Source organism: Pituophis catenifer, unplaced genomic scaffold (assembly GCF_029215685.1).
Source record: "Pituophis catenifer annectens isolate HBS135680 unplaced genomic scaffold, rPitCat1.0.hap2 SCAF_2, whole genome shotgun sequence".
In the NCBI taxonomy this organism is placed as follows: Eukaryota; Metazoa; Chordata; class Lepidosauria; order Squamata; family Colubridae; genus Pituophis; species Pituophis catenifer.
The window spans coordinates 78235964-78261389 of record NW_027256882.1 but is presented as its reverse complement, the minus strand read 5'-3'; the positions used below and the strand labels follow the sequence as shown (position 1 = coordinate 78261389).

General features: G+C 37.5%; 2 protein-coding genes and 1 long non-coding RNA gene across 6 annotated transcripts; 1 reads left to right on the top strand and 2 right to left on the bottom strand.

The window, feature by feature from the left end:
- Nucleotides 1-10876: 10876 nt before the first annotated feature.
- LOC139312305 (platelet glycoprotein IX-like) lies at nt 10877-16108 on the bottom strand. 4 transcript variants are annotated; one of them, XM_070936987.1, is made up of 2 exons: nt 15983-16108; nt 10877-12961 (listed from the first exon to the last, which is right to left on the bottom strand). In XM_070936987.1, exons 1-2 carry the CDS (start codon nt 16021-16023, stop codon nt 12406-12408), a joined length of 597 nt encoding a protein of 198 aa, XP_070793088.1. In that variant the 5' UTR covers nt 16024-16108; the 3' UTR covers nt 10877-12405. The 4 variants fall into 4 exon arrangements, with proteins under 4 accessions (XP_070793088.1, XP_070793090.1, XP_070793091.1 ...); XM_070936989.1 differs by having other exon boundaries at nt 15822-16093; XM_070936990.1 differs by lacking the exon at nt 15983-16108 and adding an exon at nt 14722-14983.
- A 1853-nt stretch (nt 16109-17961) lies between these two features.
- Nucleotides 17962-24797, top strand: LOC139309561 (uncharacterized). The gene is made up of 4 exons (XR_011599869.1): nt 17962-18039; nt 19739-19794; nt 22687-22772; nt 24743-24797. It is a non-coding gene; the product is annotated as an uncharacterized lncRNA (long non-coding RNA).
- On the bottom strand, nt 20216-20815 carry LOC139309559 (platelet glycoprotein IX-like). Its single transcript, XM_070933660.1, has one exon. It carries the CDS (start codon nt 20813-20815, stop codon nt 20216-20218), a length of 600 nt encoding a protein of 199 aa, XP_070789761.1.
- Nucleotides 24798-25426: the final 629 nt, after the last annotated feature.

The window sequence follows — 25426 nt, the reverse complement described above, 5'->3', positions numbered from 1 at the left end:
GTCCATGAATGATATTCAGTCTACTTTGTACAGTCTACTTTTAAGAAAAAAAACATTATGTTTTTTTCTTAAATATCAATATGATAGGAGAGTCAGTCTGGTGTAGTCAAGAGCCTGGTGGCTCAGCAGACTGATAGCATTGTGATTAACACCAGCTGTCTGCAATTACTGTAAGTTCGAATCTCACCAGGCTCAAGGTTGACTCAACCTTCCATCCTTTCTAAGGTAGGTAAATTGAGGACCCAATTTGTGGGGGCAATAAGCTGACTTTGTATAAATATACAAAAGTATGAAGGCTATTGCTTAACGCATTGTAAGCCGCCCTGAGTCTCCGGAGAAGGGCGGCATATAAATCAAATTAAAAATAAATAAATAAATAAATAAAAATAGTGGTTATGGCATTGGGCTAGAAACTGGGAAACTGTAAGCATAAATCCAGCTAGGTCACTGTGGGCCAGTCAGTTTATCTTTGCAAGGGCAAACCATTTCTGAAAAACTTTGCCAAGAAAACTGGAGGGAGTTGTCTAGGCAGTCTCTGAGAACTGAACACAACTGAATGGATGAAAAAAAAACCCCTGAAGAACTATTCATATTTACTGACGACCAAATTTCATGGAATACAGTGTGATATTCTCTCATCCTTGGCCTCTCTCTGGGTCTTACATTCGGCATGGGATATGATGAAGCCAAAGCTTTTATTAAACATCATATGGCAGACACTGAGCCCCAGGTCCCCAACCTTTATTGCCACTGAATCCAACAGGCACTCTTCTTTTCCTATCACATACTTAACCAAATTCCAAATACCTAACTACCAGAGGACCTTTACACTGGCATGATGTCATGCTCTCTCCACAGCTGTCCTAAGGGCGATACAGGAAAATTCCCTTCCTGGAGAGATAGTGTGAATCTGGACACACAGAAACAACAGAGCATGTGTTTTTTTCAGTGCTTGTGTTACAGAAACATTTGTGCTAGCCTCATTTCATCATTACTGTATAAATATCCTGGTTGTACAGAACTATTTTATATTTCTCTTCTGTTTGTAATTATACCACAACATACAATGTTGTCAGGTTCTGTTCATCAGTGTTTAGAATCCGTCAGATGATGACCTGTGCCTCAAATTAATCTTAATGAGTATTTGAATTGTTAGTTAAGAGTGTATTGTATTGTATTGCATTGCATTGCATTGCATTGCAATAGACTTAGTTAGCCACATATTATTTTTTTGCAATTATCTAATGTTTTTATCCCTCCCTATAGATTTTTTAGACTTGTTTACACATACACTCCTATTTTTGTTTTAAAATTTTATGTAATGTTTGTTTTAATATTGTTTAGTTTTTTAAAAAAAATATTAATTTTCTGTATCTCACATTGCTTATGCAGGTCTATAAAAGTACAAATGTTTGATCTGTGATTTTTTTAAAACAGACACACACACACACACATACACCAGCCATGCCACTTCAGCCCTGCTCACTCCTGATAAAGACACATTCAGTTTAAGAATGGGTAGGCAGTGCATACTTGTAAGCATTTTTTTTTTGCATGAAATCTAATGTCCACTACATCACTGGGATGTGTGTGTGTGTGTGTGTGTATACACGCGCATGCAAATAGTGCATCTGTGTCTCGAGGTGTCTCTGTGTTAAATTTGAATAGACTGATTATTTAGTTTAGTTGAAGTCTTAGATCTTTTTTTTCTTTTATTCTTCTGTTGTCTTTATGTTTATTTCATTTCTGCCTCAACTGGTCGTGGGGAGTCTTAAACATCATTCAGGATGTCTAACAAATGAATTTTGATGCTAGGCGTGTGTGCAGTTTGCCTGTGAGCATTAAGTAGTCCTGGCTACTTAGCATTCTGTGTTATTTGTCAAGTTGGCACAATACAGAGCTAATTAAGACAGATTTCAGGACATGTTGATTCAGGGAGCACTGAGAAAAATAGTGATAAGGTGCAGGTTGCTGCCTAGCTTGCTCTACAAAAATATCTGGAACAGATTTTGCAGTGATTACCATTACCATAGCATCATTGTTTGGTAAGGAGCTTTTTGGTGATCTGTGCATGTGTGGTTTAGCTAATGATATATGATTTGGCAAGTTTTGTGAATAACTTTATATTGCACAAAACAGATGGCCTTCCCTCGGCATTTAGGCTCTAATTATGCCATGTGGCTTTTGAATCATGTGGCATTCACTGATATAGATCCCGCCTTGAAAAGCTGCCTGTTCCATTGCTCTGATATCAGGAGCCTGCAAGTAGTTGCCCAAACAATATCTATGCTGCTGTCTTTTCAGTGCTTTGAACCTGGCTGTGCTTTTCTGTGCCATCCTGTTCCTGTGACAATTGACCAAATTCATAATATATAATACATAATTATTTTGTCAGAATCTTAAGCAAAAGGGAGAGGCATGCATACATACATACATTTTAAGAGAGACTATACTGAAATCTTTACAGATTGTTGCAACTCAAGGCAGGATTGGATTGAGTACAATCTGTTAAATGCTAATTTAATTATAAAAAGAAATGAATCTGTTTATTTTTAACAATGTTCAGTACAAAGGTTTATTTCAAAATATGCTTTTGATATTTTCAGCAGAAAAGACTGCTGCAATGAATCTAAACATTAAAACCTTTGCTGAACACTAGTGTTAATTAAGAATGTTTCACATAGGCCTGAAAAACTCCGGATTTTTTTTAGGTCAGATCTGGAAGGTAGTTTTCATACTTTTCAATTCTATACCTCTTTGTCTTTCTATTTTGAAAAATAAAATAAATGATCCAGCTAACACTTCTTCAGCAGAGATTGCTGCTACCTGGTTAAATTACTTTCAGTAGCAACTTAAGGTACGTATGCTTATTTAATAATGCTTATTTAATAATAAGTAACAACAAAGGACTCTATAAAAAGGACAAGCGGAATGTGGAAGCTGATTACTGACACTAGACACCAGACTTAGCAAGCACAGCTGGTCCGTCCTTTCCCAGTTCCCCAGACGTGTTGTATTTTTATTTAAATTGTACTGATTATTTCTGAGTGGATACATATTGTATTAGTATATTCTTCTTCTTTATCCTCATGCTTTTGTGGGACAAGTGCGGGAGGATTCATTTCACTATGTGTAAATCAGCAGTCCTGAAAATTTTATTAGGGTGGAAGCACTTTTCCAAACAGAAGCAAATCTTTCCAGGATAACCTCTTCTGAAAACTTTTTCATAAATAACTTGATGTTAACTTGAAGTCGGTACTAGTATTTCTTTTCATAGCTAGTTTGAAAAAAAAATCCACAATTAGTTTTTTCCCCCTGTTTTCTTTTTGATATACCATTATTATCCATTTTTGCAGTCCAGATATGGTAGCCCTGACTTAGCCTTTGCAGATACCATGATAATAGAAATAACAATAGCACTTCTCTGTAGTGCTTTAAGCACTCTGAGAGGTTTATAGAGTCAGCATATTGCCACCAGCAATCTGAGTCCTCATTTTACCAACCTCGGAAAGATGGAAGGCTGAGTCAACCTCGAGCCCTCAAGATCAAACTCCAGGCTGTGGGCAGGGTTAGCCTTCAATACTATATTTTATTCACTGTGCCACCAGGGTTCTAGTGATATTTTGTTACACTGATACTGCAGTGGGGGAAACCTGTCTTTGAACAGCTGTAATTCGTTAGCCCTGGAAAGCACTAATAACTATAGAAAGCAATGGTTTTCAATCACTTTTGTCATTCCAATCATTGTCTATTACTATACACATTCCCCCCCACCACCACATTGTCCTGCACTGCCAGTGTTACCCATTTTACATTCAAAGGTGTTATCTAAAGACTTTGTGATTCACATAAACCGTATCATTATTTTGCCAGATGCCTGTTGCCATAAAACTGTCTTGATCTTTTACTGTTGTCTCAAGGCTTTGCTTATTTCAATCTGATTTTTGGTATGCATTTTATACTGCCAAAGCCTGACTTTAATATGATCTTACTTTGTTCTTGACGTTACGCTATGCCATGATTTACTTTGCAATTTGGTTTATTCCTGATTTAATTCATATAACTGGCTGGGCTTGGCATAAAATAATGATAAGCTATAATTTACAGATCTTGATATTCAATTAAAGTCAAAAACCATTTGGTTTAATGTGATATGTAAACCTAGCCCTATATTAGCTAAATGACTGATCCATCTATTTCTCTTTGTTAGACTAAACTTAAAATTTCTATATATTTTTTTCAGAGTGTATATTATATGCAATGTGTTTAGGCACATTATCCACTCACATTTATCCACATTTGGTGCTTTCAATTTCATATGGCAGTTTAATATTCTTGCTAGTCTGCAGAATTGCCAGGGGACAAGATCTTGTAACCATAGGTTATTCGGGGCTGACACATCTTGCTGTGTAGGGGACACATTACAATCTCAATGTTTTTCACATCTCCAAACCCCTTTGTATTCTTTCAGTAATGAGATCCCACTGAGCATAATCTTATACGTAACATTTGGGTATTCTAACTCATCATCTGTTCCCTTGTATCCATGGTTTCAGCAACTTGCATGATACTATGATTCCTGTGGTTTCTAATCTTTTGCAGTCTTTAAAATAAAAATAAAAGTAACAAGGACCTTTCTTTTTCAGAAAAGATGCGCTTTCATTTCCACTCATTCAGGAGTGCTCTGAGAACAGCCAGTTCCTAAGCAGCAGGCCTAAATATTGTGATTAAGATCAGCAGCTATGTTTGAAAGACAGAGCAAGTTTCTTAATATGTCCTAAGAGATCATCTTTGCCTATCTGGGTGTTGGCTTCTGGATTTTTTTATTTCCTGCTTAACTTTTTCTTATTGTCTTCTTTGAATGGAGTGTGGTGGGTTTCTACTGGCTTGCCCTGGTTCGGGCAAACCGGTAGAGGTGGTGGCCACCCGCCCAGATGTTATCACGGACAGTCTTGAATTGAGATATTTGATTGTGAATGTACTAATAGCGGCTAGAATTGTATTTGCTAAAAATTGGAAAAATGAGAAAATCCCAACACAAGAAGAAGTTATTAAGAAAATAATGGAATGTGCTGAAATGAGTAAATTGACATTTGAAATGAAAGAACAAGAAGATAAACAATATTATAACATATGGGACTTATTTTATCAATGGTTAGATAAAAAAATATGGAAATGAAATATTTATTTATTTATTTTTATTTTATTAGGCTTATTTTATTAGGCTTATATGCCGCCCTATCTCCAACGGACTCATAAAATATGATCTTTTTAATACAAGTAATGTAGAATTATATAAAATATAATATAAAGATGTACTATTATTGGAGCGATTTAAGAGGATGATATGAATGGTATAATATAAATTAACTTAATTTTAGAATATCTGGTATGAAACAAGGGAAGAAGCAGCCATAGTTAAATATATGATTAATCAGGATAATAAATGTATGGATACACATGAATAAGATGAAGACACACAAAAGACTTGTAACCAACCGACACACTGTTTGTATTTGTAATTGAAGATGGTTTTTTATTTGTTTTTTTTAAATATTTGTTTAAAAAATATTTTTTTTTCAAAAAAAAAAAAAAGAAGGGACACGCACGCTCACAATTCCGAACCGGTAGCGAAGGTAAGTGGAACCCACTACTGGTGTAATTGTGTGTAAAATATTAACACCAGGCAAACAATCAAGCAGAAAACAATACCCTAATTAAGGAACTACCAAGGAGAAAACCACCACCCTTACCAACACTAGCAGGCCAAGCTACTGTCTATAAATAGGAACCTCCCCATCCCATTATTACCTAGTTGAGTAATGAAACATCTGCAAGCAAACACCAGGCACAGAGCCCATCAAGGACTCATCCATAGTTTCAGCTCTGAACTGCATATATTCTTTTCTATTGGAAATATATGACTGTCTGATATGGATTCTTAAATGAAACCATTTCACTCTAGTATTTTGAAGCAAATGGTACTTAGGTTTTCTTGTTCACAGTCATATAATGCAGGTGTCCCATTCACAGAGCAAAAGACTGAAAGAGTTGGTTAAAATTTGATAGTCTACTTTAGAGCTGTGTAGCGGAGAGAAAGCTATTGTCCCATCTTCTCCAACTGGGAACTGTTATTCAGGCAGGAGAGGCTGCTTCATATTTTATCACTGTTCCAACCAACGTCTGGTCCTGTAGTAAAGATATTCTCTCCCCATGACTTTCCAAATGTTCAGCAACTGGGTCTCCTATCAGCATCTTACTTCTTATCCCTTCGACCAAATGCTAGCCCTAAAGTCTGTTCTGTGTAAGCAAAGCCTCTTTTAAGGAACAAAAGTGAGGTAATGGCAGCTAAATTCTGAAGCATACCTACATTTTCAATTTTTAAAATTTACATATAATCTAAATTTTCTTCTAGATTCTAAAAACATAATTAGAAGTTATCAAAATATTGTGTTACTTTGCAATAATTCCATTAGAAGACATGTCCTGAAATTTCCAGAGTTGTCTATGGGCATATTGATCATCAATAAATGCAGTAGTCTGGCCAATTAGTAGACTTATTATATCTGTAGACCCTGCATTGAGTGCCAATACATTCCCAGTGCAATCCAAAATGCTGTTTTTAAACTATAAAACCATATATGCCTTTGCACCTAGATACCAGCAGAACTGCTTTCTCTAAGCAGAATTTTAGAATAGACTAGAATAACAGAGTTGCAAGGGACCTTGTAGGTCATCCAGTCCAACCCCTTGCTCAAGCAGGAGACCCTATACCATTTCTGACAGATGGCTCTCCAGGCTCTTCTTAAATCTTACAGTGATTAAGCACCCACAACTTTTGAAGGCAAGCTATTCCATGGCTTGATTGTTCTCACTGTCAGAAAATTTCTCCTTATTTCTAGGCTGAATTTCTCCTTGATCAGTTTTCATCCATTATTCCTTGTCTGGCCTTCAGTGCTTTGAAAAATAGGTTGATCCCCTCCTCTCTGTCACAGCTCTTCAAATATTGGAACACTGCTATCATGTCTCCCCTGGTCCTTCTCTTCACTAGACTAGCCATATCCAGTTCCTGCAACCATTCTTCATATGTTTTAGCCTCCAGTCCCCTAACCACCCTTGTTGTTCTTCTCTGCATTCTTTCTAGAGTATCAACATCTTTTTTATAGTGTGGTGACCAAAACTGGATGCAGTATTCTAGGTGTGGTCTTACTAAGGCTTTATAGAGTGTTTTAGTACCTCACTTGATCTTGATTGAATCCCTCTGTTAACGCAATTTAGGATTGCATTGGCTTTTTTGGCTGCCGCTGCACACTGCTGGCTCATATTTAATTTATTGTCCATTAAGACTCCAAGATCCCTCTCACAGTTACTGCTATTAAGCCAGGTTTCACCCAATCTATATGTGAATTGACAATTCTCCTAGGAGAAACTGCTGATGATACCCCATCTTCATGAGGTAAAGAAAACTGAGGTAAGAAACAGTTGTTTCTCGATTAAGATATGGAAAAATCTTCTCCGGAACTAGCCTGATGTCTTTCTGATTGCCTTCTATAATTTGATTAAGTTGTAGCTCTTCTGGAGAACATTTGGGGATTGATTTTCTTTTTTGGTCATCTATAATTATTGTCTCTATATTCTGTTGAATGATTGCTCATTATTTTATTGTACCATGACCATTGTATGGGATTTTTTCCCCCTAAGCTATCATGATTTCCCCAGATGAGAAAGAGGAAGGGAGGGAGGGAGAGAGGGAGAAGAAAAGGAAGACATGTCTGGAATGGGTGTTTGAGTACTCAGGTGAGCCTTTTAACCCCCAGCATTTAAATGTAATGGTAGAATGAATGTTTTCCTGTCAGACACTTTCTACTACAGCGTAGAATTTGGATCTACTGAACTGAAGTTTTAAGGTCCTATATAGTAGAGAGTAAGGCTATGATCTTGATGGAGATATGCAGGAACTGGCATATTTACAGGCAGCCCCTAGGCAAAAGGGGCTGAAACATTTTTTAAATTGACAACAGCCAGATAACATTCAGAAATAGTCCAGATAGAGGCCTCCCTAATTCACTGAATTAGGAGCAGGAGGAGCAGTGGTGGGTTGCCCCCGGTTTGGACCAGTTCGCTAGAACCGGTAGTAAAACCAGCAGGAGGCCCCGCACACCACCCTGGATGTCATCATTGGTGATCTGCGCATGCGCAGAAGCTTCTGCACATGTGCAGAAGCAAGGTGCTTGTGCGATCCCATTCTGAAATGGTAGTAAAGGTAAGTAGAACCCACCCCTAAGGAGGAGGATCACAGTTAGAATTGCAATATTCTGTTATTGTAGCCATTTAGTACATGTGACTTGCATTTTTATGGAATTGATTTCAGGGATGATCTTCCTAGTGGGGGGTTGACATATATAGAGAAAAATCTATGGTGTTCATCCAGATAGGAAAACCTTTGAACTAGCATATCATCATGAGTTATGGAGAGTCAAATAGTATTTGAAGCAGGGGAATAAATGTTGCAAAGCTTTGCACAGATACAGGCAGTTAGAGATTTGTGAGCTCTAACCTTAACCATAACCATAACCCCATATCTGATACATGTCAGCAGAACAAAAAACCCTCTCCTTTCTCATCCCAACTTATCTCATAGGGCTGTTGTGTGGAAAATAGGAGGAGGGGGGTGCTGGGTATGCTACTTTGAGCTTTTGACCAAAATAAGGGCTCTGTAAACCAAATAAATATGTACATATATGCATGGAGTGTTTTTTTTACTTGGTTGTTTGTACTGTGTCTTAGCAAATGTATCATCATCATTGTCATCCATCTTTCCTACAGAGGAGAGGGTAGATTTTTATGGCAGAGGTTAGACTATTTATTACTATCCAGCCGGATCATAAATGATAGTTTGGCAAAAGTTTAGGCAGATAATAGATACAATTTTGCCTGAGCATCCAACCCTGCTCCTAAAATCCACATGGCATTCACCAAATGGCTGTGGAGTTTGCTTTATGACTGTTGTGTTAACAACTGCCACAAAAAGTTATAAATTAGGTGAGTCATATGATGACCTGCTATATGACCGTCACAACTTACAACCATGTTTTGTAGGCTCTATTGCTTTGTAAGTCGAGGACTACCTGTACATCATAGTCTATCTATCAAGGACATTTGGGTTAGCCCTTCTCGAGATAGTAACAGACAAGCATTCATTGCACTCCTTGGCTCACCTGTAATTGACACCAGCCTAAAATGGAGCCATGCATATGCAAAAGGATCCTTTTCTGAATAGAGAACCTTAAATAATCTTTACTTCTGGACTCATGCATGTTTTAGAATGGCTCCACATGTTGATGGTGGAGCTGCAGCTGAACTATATGTCAGTACTGGCACTTAGGCATCCATCATCTCAATAGGTGCATTAAACTTGTGGTACCACAAGCTAATATGTTGAATAATAGTTACTGAGTGCACAGTATCCATGTTGCTATTCACAAACAATTCCACAGATGTAACTCCTTTTACATACCCAAGGCATTCTGTGGCAATTATAATCGAACTATTGGCATCCAACTAAAAAGGTATAATTTTAAAACGCTTGTTTGCATTAAGAGAATATATGTTTCATTTGTTCCTGCAGTGGTTCTGATTTCTAATTCCTTTTCCCACCACGTCTCTTCTAAAGAACCTCTTTTCTCTTTCTGTCTCGTGCCAAGGCCTCTGGTGATGTGTCCTTTATCATCTGCCTGTATTCTCTTAGGGAGCTCTATCTCACAAACTTAAGAACTGTGACTGTGAAAATTGCAAAGGGCTTGTCTAATTCTTTCTAGAGATCAAGGAGAAAGCGTGAAGTGGAATAAAGTGCCTCATGGTTTGCAGCTGCTCCAGGTACATAAATAACGCGGGCAGAAAAAAAAGCACTGGCAGCAGCCGAACTTTTGGCATTCTCTTTTTTTCTGAAATATTTTTGCCAGGCTCCACTGAAGCTTTATTCCTTCTTTTTACACAAAACAGGGATATTCACTCCAGTTTGTAGTACAGCTTGCATCTAGATCCCTTTTACATGAAATAGTATATATGTTTGTGCTTCTGAGATCAGAATAAGTCATTTTTATTTTTAAGAGGAGGAGCCCATCCCAAGTAAAATCAAGTAGCTGAATTCCACTGATTTCAGTGGGAGAATCAAAGAAAGACTTAAATGTGTATTTATGAAATGTGTCTGATACATGAAAGCTACATTTGACCAATTATGTTAAAAGCGTGCAGCTAAAAGTATACAGAAAGATAGGTCGTCAAATAGTTCTGTCTATTTATACTGAAATGCTTGTTTGCTGAAAGCAGACGAAAACCTTTGGGGGAAAAATTTGCCAGACTTATCCTAGAAGGCCAGAAACAATTCAGTTCAAATGCTTTCACCAGTCTACTTTGTAAATCCCATGAATTGTATGCCAATTCATGTAGATAGATAAGCTTTTATCATGATTTATGAGGCAGTATTTGATTGATTCTCATTAGGATTCAAACCAGTAGTGGGTTTCCCCTGGTTCAGACCGGTTTGCAAGAACCGGTAGTAAAACCGGCGGGAGGCTATACCCACCGCCCTGGATGTTGTCATAGGAGATCTGCGCATGTGCATGTGTGCACACAATCCTGTTGCAAACCGGTAGTAAAGGTAAGTAGAACCTACCCCTGATTCAAACCCTTTTAATCTGAAACTTTGGGTTTGAATTTTGTTATTTTGCTGAGTGTGAATCCCATTCTTAGACAAACCTTCTAAAGTATCATCTACAGAGTGATGCTTATTGATACCGTCTTCTAATTTGTCAGTACTGATATTTGATGAGAAGAAGAGTATTGTGTGACACATTCAGAAAAACACTCCCTGATATGAAGAGCATCGTATTTTTAATAGTCATTATGGTAAAATTCTTGTTATCCAAAAAAATAATTTATTAGATTATTTTCACTGGTTTTGTTGGTGAAAATCATTGTTACTATTGCAATTTCTATTTGTATGTTTTGCAGGCTTCTTGAACGTATGGTTTCTTCTAAACTGCAAAAATATTCTATTCATTTAGAGCTACAGTTCTCATCATCCACAGTTATTTTGGTCATGGTGATGGGAGTAGTCCAAGTAATGTGGAAATACCAGGTTGATAAAAGTTAACTTAAATTCTTCTTTTTTGTGTGCATTTGCCTTCAAGTGGTGTTGACTCCTGGCAAGTGCCTGTATAAATCCCCACAATTTTCTTGGTAACAAGCGATTTGCCCTTGCCTCCTCCTTCAGATGGTTAAAAACAGTTTAAAACTATCAGTTGTTGCAGAAATATTAGAGAACAATAAGCATCAGTAGACATGACTTTGCACATTTTTAAAAATCCAGAATAATACAAAGATATTCATGAAATATTTCCATGTATTGCGAGATAAACAGCAAATGAGTATTACTGGAAAAGAAATAGGGTGCACAATCCTAAAATGTTCTTCCCCTGACTGCAAACATTTTTCTGTGGGTGATCTGGAAGACACATAATCTATAGGTAGGTTGGTACAAAGTGTTAAATATGGAGAGTATTTTCTCAAACTATAGGCTTTGAGGTCAGTACAATTATCTTGAATTGAATTCAGAAAAAGACAATTATTGTAAACACATTTCTTTGAATTTGATAATAAGTTTTCCCATGCAATCTTGCCAAGAAATCATATCTGTTGCTAACTGCTTTTTGTGTTGTTGATAGATATATTAATAACAACAAAAACAGCAGCAAACATAGACAGATACACGTACAAGCAGAGCTCCACATATACCACATATACTAGAAAGTCTTTAAAGAATTTCTCATTGTGGTATATACTAATCAGCATCTGGAGCACCTGAACTCCATCTGCCAAAAACTGTTTATGGATTAAATGAAAATGACCACAACCAGGACAGAATCCAGGTCAACAGATGCTAAATAATTCAGTATACTGATTTATTAATCAAAGGCCATAATTTGCCACCTGATCTTTGACTTGAATTATAGTACAAAAATATGGGTGGTGCTTTCATCAGATGATTTCCAACATGTTATGAAAATCAAAAGTATGTTTAAAATGAGACACTAATTCTTTGGTTTAAGTTTTACCTTAGAAGCTGCAAATTATAGTTTTTGTTCCATGTAGATATTCTTAATGAGTTTCTGTTCTTTAAAATGAATAATCTAAATAGTCATGCTTTTCAGTTGACCATTTCACTTTTAATGATAAACAGAAATAATTTGTTTGACCTTTCTCTTTGTTCTGCAACCTAATGCACAGTAGTCACAAGCAATGATGAATGGCTTGGTACTCTTTTTCCTGTTCTTCTTTTCAGTTGATCAGAAATAGCAGGAGCTTTTCCTGGGTCTGCGGCGGCGGGGGGGGGGGGGGGGCTGGTCATAAATTCTTGTCATAAACATCCACTTTAAACTTAGTCCTTTTTGTTATCAAGAAACAGTTGATAATAAAAATAATAAGACTAAAAAAGAAAATGAATGCATCATTGAACAAGAAATCTGAACAAAGTATACGGGAAGTGAAGCACAACTGCAGTTCGTTCCTCTTGAGCTCAGATATCATTTTTTTGCGAAGTGCAGGAGGAGAAAAACACCTAACATCTTTAGAAGCTAAGCTTCCCTCTTGGTCTTCCAACCAGTTTTTCAGATACAAAATCCCACAGTCACAATGCCATGGATTCCTAGATAGATTGATGATCTTCAACACCTGAAGATGGTCAAATGCTCCTGCAGGTATCGTGGCTAGCTTGTTGCCTTGGAGATACAACTCTTGTATTTGACTTGGCAAAAGTGGAAGCACCATCATTCCCATGAAGCTACAGTTCAGTTTTAGTGGACTGTTTCCTGGTGGAGAGCATGTACAGTGGTGTGGACAGTGGCTTGCAAAGGTAGCTTCAAGAAACAGAAGAATCAATAAGCCTTGACATGGCATCATCCTGAAAATTTAAATGAGGATAACCGTATAAAGAAATAAACTAGTGTAAGTTTATGAACATTTAGTTTTGCTCAACATTCTCCACAATAAACGTGTAAAATATGTTGAAATAACTCAGGGGTATCCAACCTTGGCAACTTTAAGACTTGTGCATTTCAACTCCCAGAAATCTTCATCCAACATGGCTGGCTGGGGAATTCTCGGAATTGAAGTCCATAGGTGTTTGGACACCCCTGATGTAAATTAATATCTCATGCTCATCATATATTTGAATGGGTGATTTAATATTTTGTGCTGCTTATAAAAGATCCCCCTTGGAGTTGAGGTTTTCTTTAATATTATAGTTAAAAATATTTTCATATCAGACGTAGAATGAATTTAGGTTTTGCAATATATGATAGTCTACATCTAAGTTGAATCTTCTCCTGACTGCCCCTTTCGATAAGAAATCAATAATTTTATAAGCAGCCAGCAGGAAGGGAAAGTTAATTTTCATACAAACAATTTATTTCTCATTGTGTTAGATCATCTGTGAAGCACATGAAGCATGTTTTCCTTCAAAGGTAAGCACTGATATTTACGAAGGCTTATGCATAGAAATGTTTTTCTCAGTTCTCAAGTTCAGGTCTGAATCTTTTCAGTTCCTAAATGGAATTGTGGAAACAACCTACTTACAGAGAAATGCATTAGGATGCTCAGAATGCAACATTTTTTACAGAATAAATTAAACATATTCAGCCCTAGGGGATGTTGTTTTCATATTATGGGAAAATGGATTCTAGTAGGTTTTGAAGTGGAGGATCACATATTTTTTACGGAATAAAAAAAAATCCAAAACTTGAGGAAACTGCTATGCCTATGCAAAATTTAAAGAGTTGTGATACATAGTATAACACTGACTTACTAGATTTCACTTGAACAGTCATAAAAGAGTGATCTGTCAAAGGAGGAGGAATGGACAGATTATTAAATTTAATTCACATCTGTGATCACCAGGAATTTATTGGGTAATCATGAGAAAGGCATTATCAGAATCCTTTCTGCGTTATAGAATTATTGTAAGAATAAAGTAAGTGGACATTTATTATCTCAGTGGAGGAAGGATAGGAATATCACAAAAGCAGCCAGTTCTGCATATCCTGCCCCTATTTACAGGTAGTCCTTGACTTATGACCACAGTTGAGCCCAAAATTGCTAAGTGAGACATTTGTTAAATGAGTTTTGCCCCATTTTATGACCTTTTTTGCCACAATTGTTAAGTGAATGGTTGTAGTTGTTAAGTTAGTCACACAGGTGTTAAGTGAATCTGACTTCCCCATTGACTTTGCTTCCCAGAAGGTCGTAAAAGGGGAAATCACATGAACCCGAGTCACTGCAACCACCTTAAATAGGAACCAGTTCTCAAGCATCTGAATTTGGATCACATAACCATGGTGGGGATGCTGCTATGGTCGTGTGAAAAATGGTCATAAGTCACTTTTCCAGTGCTGTTATAACTTTGGTCACTAAATGAACTGTTGTAAGTCGAGGACTACCTGCGTGCTGGTGGCACTCTTTTTGAAAGGCTGAAAATGTAGGTCAGTGGAATCATCTGCTTAGTAAAGGAACAGATAGGTGGAGCTGAATGCAGAGCAGAAAATAATCTGAAGCTGTTATCTCAGACGTTGCTCATTTCCAAGCTAGTTGGAAAGAAAACAATGTAGACCCAACCTATATAAAAAACACCTAACTAGCTTTCCCGCCAGGGTTGGTTCTACTTACCCTTACTACCAGTTCCCAGTGGTAAAGCAAATAACTTTGTGGGCCTTGCGTCTGGAGAGAAATGTGTAGAATTCAAGGAACTTTAAAGCAATAGCTGAATATACCTCTATGAGCTAAGTGAAGACAGGGGAGAGATGGGGGCCCTATTTTGGCCCTTCCCCCTTTGCAGCTGCTGCTGTTTTGCATGTAGCAGCAAATTCGGCTGCATTCTCAAAACAAGGCAAAATGCCTCTCTCAGATAGTAAGCAGCAAAATGTGAGGCATGCAATTTTTCAAACAACCCGTTCAAAAAACTTAATTATGCATCATAGGGTAAAAGCAAGTATTTAAAGCAATTAAAGCCATTCATGTAAAATTACTCTTTTATATCATTTATATATGCCCTGAAAATATTAAATGTTTATTTTTTAAAATCTATTTTCATTTTAAAAAGTAGGTCCTCTGTATTTAAGTAAGGACCTGCCAAATTCAGATGTTTCACATGTGAATCTGCTTTTCTATTTCTCCATTTAGCTTTCACTTAAATGTTCTGTAGTCCTGCGTATGCTTAGTTCTTTTGGGGTTCCTTCCCTCTGTGGTTTTATTTTAGGGATTGGGGTTTCCATTTCTAGAAATCCTCAAGTTCCCCCCTGGATAATCAGCAATAACCTGAACTAACTTTGTTAGTTAGTTAGTGCAAATCCCAAAATACAGAGACTTGCAAATAGAATAGAATGACTATGGCAAAAGAAAGCAAAGATAGTACCAATAGTAATAGGCACCTTGGGCTCAAAACAGCAGGAGCATTACTTGAACATCTTTGGCATTGACGAAATCACCATCAATCAATTGCAAAAGGCAGCTTTACTTGAATAGCTTACATCCTGCAATGATACTTTTAACCCTATCAAACAATATCTGCCTATGCCGTGGGAAACATTTGATTGATGGATAAAAATGCCAAATCCAGTCTAAACATCTGGCTGTACGGCCAACAAAAACAATAATTTATTTTTATTACCATTGTGGGGGGTTTTTTTTTGCAGTTTTTTTTTCTTTTTTTCTTTTTAGAAGTATAAAAAGACATAATAAACACCTTTGATACCAGAAAAAGAACTTACCTCAAGCCAAAGACATATGAGAACGTCTTCCGTACACCTTTGCATTCTCTTAATTTTGTTTGTAAATATTTACATTGATTTTCAGCATCTGAAAATCAGCTTTCAACCCTGTGCATTTTTCAATATAGGAAAAGATAGAGCTGATTCACAGACCACATCACCTTTCCAAAGTTCTCTGGGAAACTTTTTGCACATGATCCATTTTCAGTGGATGGCATAGTTATTCCATCTTTCTGTGGGTTGTTACAATGAGAACTGTAAGCAGCAGCACGCCCTATGGAAATCCATTTGATTGGCTATGTAGGAAGTGTCCCGAAGCTTATGAAAGAAGTGGCCGGGAAAGATAAGCTTGTGATACTCCCTCATCCGCCATTGCAGCTTAACTCATTCTGTCTCTGGAAGAATTCTCCTGATAACAACACCCTGGTTCCTTCTGATAAGGAGAGTTCTGCTTATTAGAAAAGCTGCACTCCTTCAACAATTCTCCAAGACCTCTAAAGTTTATGTTTCCCAGAGCAACATTTTTACATTCTCTGCTATAAGTAACTTCAGTTCTGATTTCCAAAAATATCTTTAAAATAAATAAGCTTTTTTTTTTAATATGGACAGTGAAAATTGATACATGTCTACGTCGATGTGAATTCAATTAACAAGAATCAAGGACTTTATTTCAGATGTTGCATATGTTTATAGACATTTCTCCAACTTAAAGCATAGAATGGTAGGATATGTGTGTGGGTTTTCTTTCCATTTTGCCTGCTACATGAAACTCTCATATTCCTAATGAACTTTCTAGAGCAGAAAATATTTTCATGTTAATTTTACATGAAATAAAATGATCTAGGTTTACCTTCGCACAAAAACCGATTATCATATATATTGCATTAAACAGGAATAATGAAGGAATTTAAACACCACAAGCATAATGGAGCTGCAACTCATTAATTTATAAATGATGCAAAGCTTACAATGCAGTTACATTTCTTTGCACATCATTAGTGAAGGATTTGTTTCCATTGCTTAGGGGTTTTTCAGGCAGTTATCATAAAATAACAAACTGTAATATTTTCAGCAAAGAACAGTATTCTATAAAGCAAAAGAGATCGCTTGTGGTTTTGAAGACTTAGGGGTTTCCAACCCTGGGGTTTCCAATAGAGAAAATCCCCAATCCAGACCAATTTTCTTTGTGCAACAGCCAGTTATTGGTTCTCTTATCGCTTGTTCATTTCTTTTGATGAATTTGGATAATGTTGACCTCCCATTATTAAAAAAAAAAAAAATCATCCAAAAACTAAAAATGTTGGCTGTCTACTTGTCCTTCCCATGGTATCAATTGATTAATATGAGTGACATAATACTGGCTTGAAACACAGCTGCTGAGCACAAGAGTTCAAGGGCAATGGTTACCCTTTCGTTGTGGATTTCTGGATTGAGGCTTCCTTGACTAATTGGCTTAGTTCTTACCTGGTATGCCAACTTTTCCTAGGTCAGGAAGCCCTTCAGACAGCCACTTATATCCTAGTTGCATTGTGTCTTGACTGGTGCAACAGTCCAGTAGGTTCTGACAGGTTCTGGAGAACTGGTAGCCGAAATTCTGAGAACCGGCAAATACCACCTCTGGGTGACTCCAGAGTGGGGTGGGAATGGAGATTTTTCAATTTCCTTCCACCAGGAGTGGGGAGGGAATGGGGATTTTGCAGTATCCTTCCCCTGGAGTACGGTGGGAATGGAGATTTTGCAGTATCCTTCCGCTGCCACGCCCACCAAGCGACACCACACCCACCAAGCCATGCCCACAGAACCAGTAGTAAAAAAAAATTGGATTTCACCACTGACCAGAAGCTTTACATAAGTCATAAGCATGGTTCCATATGACCATGTAGCACCTCTATTTCACGAGCTACACTGGTTGCTGGTTTCCTTTCTGGTGTGATTCAAGATGCTGATTACCTATAAAGTTCTACATGGCATAGACTTTGGTTACTTGAGGGACTGCCTGCCTCTGTATCTGCTGCAGCCAATTGGATCTGGCAGGGTTGGCATGCTCTGTGCTCCTTTGATTAAACTATTGGGACTCCTGAAGGATGCCTTCTCTGTAGGCAGCACCTGGCCTTTGAGACAAAGTTCTGTCCAAGATCTGGATAGACTTCCACTCTGCTGCTGTTGTTTAGGAGAACATCAGCACCTGGCTTTTTACCCAGGCCTATGGCAAGAAAGAGTAAGACTCTTCACTTTGTCGTGCTTTCCTTGCTTTATCTTTATGTTTTATAGATTTGATTGTAATTTCTTTTACTTTTGTGAGCTACATAGGGTTGTTAGAAGTCAGCTAACATACAAGTTTAATAAAATTATGGTTTGTTGCAGAGTCAGGCATGGTATTACCATTCTTCATCATTAGTAAGGCTTGCAATGGTTGCTGAGAGGGTAGATCTCTGATATTTGCGAAGCCAGTCCCTTTCTGTAATACAGTAGGATAATAAATTTTCCCCACTGGGAATTCTATAAATATGTTGGGACTATACTTCCCTGAGCAACCAGCTAAAATTTCCAACAGTGATGTGTTGCTTGGGAATTCTGGCAATTGTCGTTCCTCTTACCAGTAGAGAACCATGCTGGAAAGGACTGATATAGTGCATGATTTATATCTCATATAACCCATGAGAAAAGTGGAAGTATTAAGTCCAGGTTGATGAAATAAATTAAGTAAAACATTTTATCATTTGTAAAAAGGCTTAGACTTCAAGGAGATAATGATAATCCTTGATAAATCCGGGGTCTGCCATGCTTAGAGCAGTTTCATTTAAATTTACGGTCAAGACTAACTGAATTTATATCCAGACTAACTGGATATTTGTATGATAAATCATATTACAAATATGATAACATATTTGTAATATGTTACAATGATTAAATTTCGATCCAATGCTAGTTAGATAATTGTAATTTCATGCAAATGTATTTGTTTCTGGCATGCTCTCTCTAGCATAAAAAAAATTATTTTTGATGAAAAACCCTTAAATTCAGACATGATATCATCCATATAGAATATAGATCACAAGGACAGGTGTCTTCTAAGCATAACTGAGAACACTTTAATAATGTGAAGTATATTTGTGGAATAAAATAAAGAAAAACCTGGAAATGTGTGTTGTGGAACTCTTTACTAGAATTGGTGGACTGTGAACTATAAGTCTGCTTCATTTAAATCAATAAATCCAACACAATTTTCAGTGATATAGTGCTTGTTAAATAATAAGAGGCAGGATGGTGTATTATTCTGTCACACCAGTTATGGACTAGGACTACTCAGCCTATACTGTACATTCAAGACTAAAGTTGTTTGAAGCAAATTGAAGTCCTTGGATACTTCCATATTCTAATCTAGAAACTCTCAACATTCACTAGCAATACAAAAACTGTGCAATTTGTCCATTTTTCCTCCCTTAATTCTTCTTAGAGCAAGCAAGAAGATAAATAATAAATACATATTGGGAAATAAATAATGGGAAAATACAGAAAGATCATAAATGGAAACCATTGTAAACCTCCACCCACCCCAATAACTGTAGATGGTAGAGTATATTGGTAGTGCAATTTCACATTAAAAGAATCATCTGAAGCAGAGCTTGGCAAAAAGCCCAAGTAGAACCCTGTGAAGGAAATATGGATGAATTTGTGACATAGCCACCAAACTCACTCATCAAATTGCTGAATAATTAAGTGTCCATATTTTAAAAAAATTAATAATCCCTTCAGTAAATGGATTGGTAACTTCCAATTTCTAAATGGATAGGGATTGCAATGCTGCAAAAATAAACTATTTTCCAATCCTAAATATTCTGTCCATAAAATATTTTTACTAGCAAAACCATAATTTATAGAATATAACTTCCTAATTCAAATTATTTTTTTTTCAGATGGAATTGTAAAAGATGAAAGCACTAAATTCTCTGTCCTGGTATTCGGTGAATATGTGAGTAACTCCATTTTCTAATATATAAGAATATGCTTTACTACCACAGTGAACAACGTTTGCATAAGATCAGGATTATTTATTCTCTTTGTGAATGATTATATGGCTGAATGACTGAGTGCCATAGCAACAGAACCTGTGATGCATGAAAACACATTTCAATTATCCATATCGGAGCATTAATAAGTATAGTACAATTACAAAGCAAAAAAAATTTATACATCTATCAGAATTACTGGCTTAATATCAATGATATTGTGATTATTGACATACACACATAGAAATGTGTGTGTGTGAGAAAGTGTGATATCTTTACCAAAAGAGGCCTTTAGTTGTGACTATAGATACTTTCAGTTCAGAAAAATACAACATTACATGGTTGGTTTTATCCTTACAACATTTTATTGCCCACTGCAGCATTTCATTTGGACTTCTGATTTTCCAGGTCATGGAACCCTAGCAGTGGGACTTCAGAAGAATGCTTCTTTCTGCTGGCTTGGAAAACCAACTGTTTTGAACGTTGCAAAACACATGCTGCTAAAATTAAGACAATGATTGCCAAAATAATCAGACCAAAGTCCCTCCCAAAAAAATCACGGCAACTGATTGGCAGGGATTTCCTACATCCCTCCAGTTCATTCCCTTTCAGCTGGCTCAAGGCTTTCATATTTAGAGAAGCTGGAGTTTTACAGGTAGCCTTTGCAAGAGAACTTTTATTGAAGTCTGCCAGCCACTCCTTGAGATATAAAATAGAGCAGTCACAGTGCCAAGGGTTGTTGGAAAAATTAATTTCCTCCAAGTTGGTCAAGCTATCTAAAGCACCAAGAGGAACAGTGGTCAAGTTGTTGTTTTGCAGATGAAGAATTTTGATGCTGGAGTTCAGGAGGGGCATCTCCTTGAGTTCCATCAAATTGCAGTTTGCTTCCCAACCCCAGGAATCAAGAGTCTTGCAAGGACAGAGCATGCAGATCCAAGCTTGGGTTGTGTTTAAGAACCACAACATGATTAGCCCTTTGATCATTGAGATTATTGTAGCTCTGTTGCTTGTAGCTGTGGAACAAAAAAAAAAAAATACACAATGTAATATGTGTGAGCTCATCTCTGTTCTATTCAATTAGAAGATGGGAGTTATATCCAAGAACATCAATGGCGCTGCCCAAACTGTGTGGTTAAATTTGGACCCAGAAGGCAATCCTTGTTAAAGCCATTTTATATTCTTAGTTAAACTTCCCAAGTCTTCTACATGGGAAGAAATTTGATCACCAAAATGTCATGATAAGACAGTGACTAGAGAACAAATATGGATTCCACACTGGCCATATCTCTTAGATGATCCCTCTTCCCTTCTTCCATCTTAGTTTAGATTTCTCTTTACACCTCAATTAGCCTGCTCAACAGGCATAAATATTCATATTTTTTTGGATGCTGATCAGGGGTGGTATTCATTTACCTTCACTACCGGTTCGCAAATGTGAGCGCACGTGCCACCTCCACGCATGCGCAGGGCCTTCCGCGCATGCACAGATTGTTAAAAACAGGATGTGATTACGTCTGGGCTGGTGGGCGGAGCCTCCTGCCGCTGCTGCTACTGGTTCTCCCAAACCGGATAGAACCGGCTGAATACCACCACTGATGCTGATGCTTTTTTATTTCAACAATAATATTTGGCCTTTGAATACATTAACCCCATGTTCCAATTCTAGCCTTTCTCAGTTGGGGTTCTTTGAGAAATTGTGATTGAAAAAGAAAACTTTGCATGCCACCTAATGCTAGCATTCACAGTGGTAGGAATGTTCATGCATTACAACTCACGTTTGCTGTTTTCGTACACATTGTAAAATGTGAATTGTGTAGATTAGAAATGAGTTGTGTTGTGGAGTTTGCATACAATTTGTTGTTTTTAGGCAAGATTCCCTGGCACCTGAACATTATTTCAAGGTTTCCACCAGGGCAAAATAATTGAGAAAGGCTGGTCTATTCAAATTTAGTCAACTCTCAAACTGTCTAAAAACTGAATATGACTATCCATCCATTTGAGGGGGGGGCGGGGGGGGGCTAAAGAGGTTCTGGAGAGTCATAAGGCCCCTTTTGCCTACAATGTTTTAACCTCTTCATTCAGGCCAATGTTTCCCAACCTCTGCAACTTTAAGATGTGTGGACTTTAATTCCCAGAAATCAGGTTCACATATCTTCAAGTTGCTGTGGCTATGAAATACTGCTTTAGGTGATAATCTGTCATAGTAGTTGTTTAGTAGTTTTCAGAATTGATACAGATCACCCTCTACATTAGTGTGGCTCTCTCTTTCTCCAAGGAAGCACCACTGCTATGTGATAATGAGGACTTTTATGCCAGGCAGTAAATTCCTATATTCACACACAGGATCACACCATTAAAAAATTAACCTCTTTTTTTAAAAAAAATTAAGCTCTCTCTCCCTCCCTCCCTCCCTCCCTCTTCTTTTTCTGTTTTGTCTTTGATGGCTCATTCAGCTGCTCATTTTCGGAATACTACAGCTTGCATTGTTGGTGATGCATTATACAGCAAACATCGATGCATCTTTCATAATCTGATGATATCATAAAAGCTTTGCTTTTCAATGGAGTCAATGCATGCATTCAATTGAGATAAAGTGCTAAATAAGCCAATGGCGCATAGGCATTTGAGGCTTTGAGTTCCACACTTCTTATGTATGTGTTCTTTTTCTTAAGAAATGACACCCTACCTAACATAGACAGTAATCTGATATTTTAAATGGGTCTTTGAATAGTTGTAATGCTATGTGGATGACCAACTTTACTAAGGCAGCACAAATAAAAGCCCATCAGATAGTTATTCTCATATATGTTGGATGTGCATTAACTTTATTTTTTTATTTTTTTTTATTTCTTTAGCTGCCCAGCTCAACATGTGACTCTGATTAGCTTTATCATTCATAAAATCACAGAACTGTGGAGTTGGAAGAGACCACAAGATTAAGGTAATCCAACCTCCTTCAGTATGCAAGAAAACCAGTTAAAGTATTCGCAAGAGTTTAACCAGCCTCTTCTTAAAATCTTCTAGAAATAGAGAATCCATGATAGGCAGAATGGAAGTGGCTTGAGTCAGTTCCTTTGTCTTAGGGCTGAGAGAAATGACTGACCCAAGATCACACAGGTAGGCTTGTGCCTAGAACTCACAGTTTACTGATTTCTAGTCTAATACCTTAACAACTTTACCGATTATGAAGGGTGGGTTAAAAATGTTCCATTCTATATGTCAAATGTGCTAGGTGTGCCACTGATCTCACCAGTGCAAAGTAGAGAAGAAGAAGAAAAAGATTTTGATAGACTGTTTCTTTTAATGAAGCCTAGAATAATCCACCAAGGGTTTTTAGGTTTTATTCAAAGTACAATAACACCCTATTACTACGTTGAATTTTATTATATAAATTGTCCCTAAGAATCTTTAGAACTTTTTAAAGTACAGAGAGACGGTGCTCAGAATGCATTTATCAGTCAGGGTAAAATGAATGATTCCCCAAAGGGAATATTTAATCCTTATCTTAGTATGAAGTACTATTTATTAAAATGATTAGAGCTGAATATAAAGCCGTGTCTCTGCATTGCATGATTACTCAGCACTTCCAATGCAGTCCTCGGCACATTTATTTAGAAGTAAAGTCTCTTGAGGTCAGTCACTTTCTTATTTGGAATATAACCCACATAACCTGCTAATTTTAAACAGTTAATGTGATGGTAAACCAAATTTCATTTGTAAAATATTTAGACTTGAGATGCCATTCCTGTCAGTTGCCTCACAGACATTTAACTGAAATTCAAAGAGATGTTGAATTAATGGGAATAAGCAGGAGGGCTTCAGTAATTTTCAGGGGACAGGGGCTTCCATTTGCCTATCTAGGGAAGGGCTGAGCCATTACAGTACAGGGGTTTAAGGCACCCTGTTATTAAGCTTATTAAGACCAGCTGCCTGCAATTACTGCAGGGTTCGAATCTCGCCAAGGCTCAAGGTTGACTCAGCCTTCCATCCTTTCTAAGGTAGGTGAAATGAGGACCCAGTTTGTGGGGGCAATAAGCTGACTTTGTATAAATATACAAAAGGATGAAGGCTATTGCTGAGCACATTGTAAGCCGCCCTGAGTCTCCGGAGAAGGGCGGCATATAAATCAAATTAAAAAAAAAAAAAAAAAACTACAAACAACTTTTGGGAATATAGACAAGGGCTACAAGAAGGCAGCATGATGAATAGCATGCAAGTTTCCATTCCTCACGGGAGTTTGGAAGGAGTTTCATGTCTTTTAAAATGATTGTGTACATGCATTGCTCAGCTTCCCTTGGTCTTCCCAGTGAGACACTGGCGTAAGGAGACCAGAGGAGCAAAAAGATGTGAGAAAAGGAGAAAACAGAATTGGTGAGGAAGAAAGAGCAGCAAAAAGGATCAGGCAAGATAATGTAGTTGCATTAGCTTTGTGAAGTGGAAAAGACTGGATGACTTCATGCGTGAATGGAGTTTCAACTCAGATCTCCACCATCCTTGTTTACATTGCGACTAGCTTTGTCCCCAGCTTGGCTCTTGTGGATGCATGGAGATGGCGCGCTGGCTGGGAATTCTACCCAGAGGCTGCTTTGGTCAGCACTTTCCACTGGCTGTCTGGGTCATCTTGCTTTTTATGCATGGTGGTCCATTAATAAGAACAGTATTTACAATAGGGAAAAGGTTATTTGTTTTTGTGAGTGTGTTTATTCAATAAGAAACTATGACATGAAATCAGGTTTTAGCTGTTTAAAGATGGATCTGCTGCAGATTATCTTCAGCAGTTTAACATGAAAAATAAGCAAGGTAAAAGAAGAAGAGAAAAGGTGCAAAAAAAGGAAGAGAAAGAGAAAGGTGCAAGCTAAAAAGAGAATTGAATCCTATTTCTTACCTTTTTTTTGTTTTTTGTTTAAATAGAGGCTATATTCTTCTCACTGAACCTTCTTAACTGGCACCAATGGAGCAAATGCAGTAAGTGGTTTTTGAATTCAGGAAGGAAATGAGTTTAATAAGGGCTCCCCACAGAAGGCAAGTCTCCATCATTATCTCCTGAACTCAAGGGCCATTCAGATGCAGGATGGGTGTTTCCTGCAGTGGTGGGAGGGGGGAGAGCTTCCTTTAAGGATGCACATCTTTCTCTCTTATCCTTGCTCTATGCACTTCTCACCACTAAAGTATTCTACCCATATCCATGGTTTATGTATGCTGGTCGGTCTAATAACAAGAGACATTGAGGCTGCTGCAGGGATAGACACAAACTTTTTTTTAAAAAAATTGATTTATATGCTGCCCTTCTCCGGAGACTCAGGGCGGCTTACAATGTGCTAAGCAATAGCCTTCATCCTTTTGTATATTTATACAAAGTCAGCTTATTGCCCCCACAAACTGGTCCTCATTTAACCTACCTTAGAAAGGATGGAAGGCTGAGTCAACCTTGAGCCTGGTGAGATTCAAACCTGCAGTAATTACAGGCAGCTGGTCTTAATAACAGGGTGCTTTAGACCACTGTACTACCAAGGCTCCTCTTGGTCACATGAACCACTGGTCTCACTCAATAGAATGCTGCTTCAGAGAGAATTGGGAATTGCAGGAGTGACATTT

Bases quoted from the DNA above. Each gene is read 5' to 3' on its own strand.
- LOC139312305 (XM_070936987.1), bottom strand. From the start codon at position 16,023: ATGGATCATGTGCAAAAAGTTTCCCAGAGAACTTTGGAAAG. The intron at 12,962-15,982 runs GTGATGTGGTCT...TTAAATTTTCAG, and splicing joins TCCCAGAGAACTTTGGAAAG to GATGATGCCATGTCAAGGCT.
- LOC139309559 (XM_070933660.1), bottom strand. From the start codon at position 20,815: ATGATCAAAGGGCTAATCATGTTGTGGTTCTTAAACACAACCCAAGCT.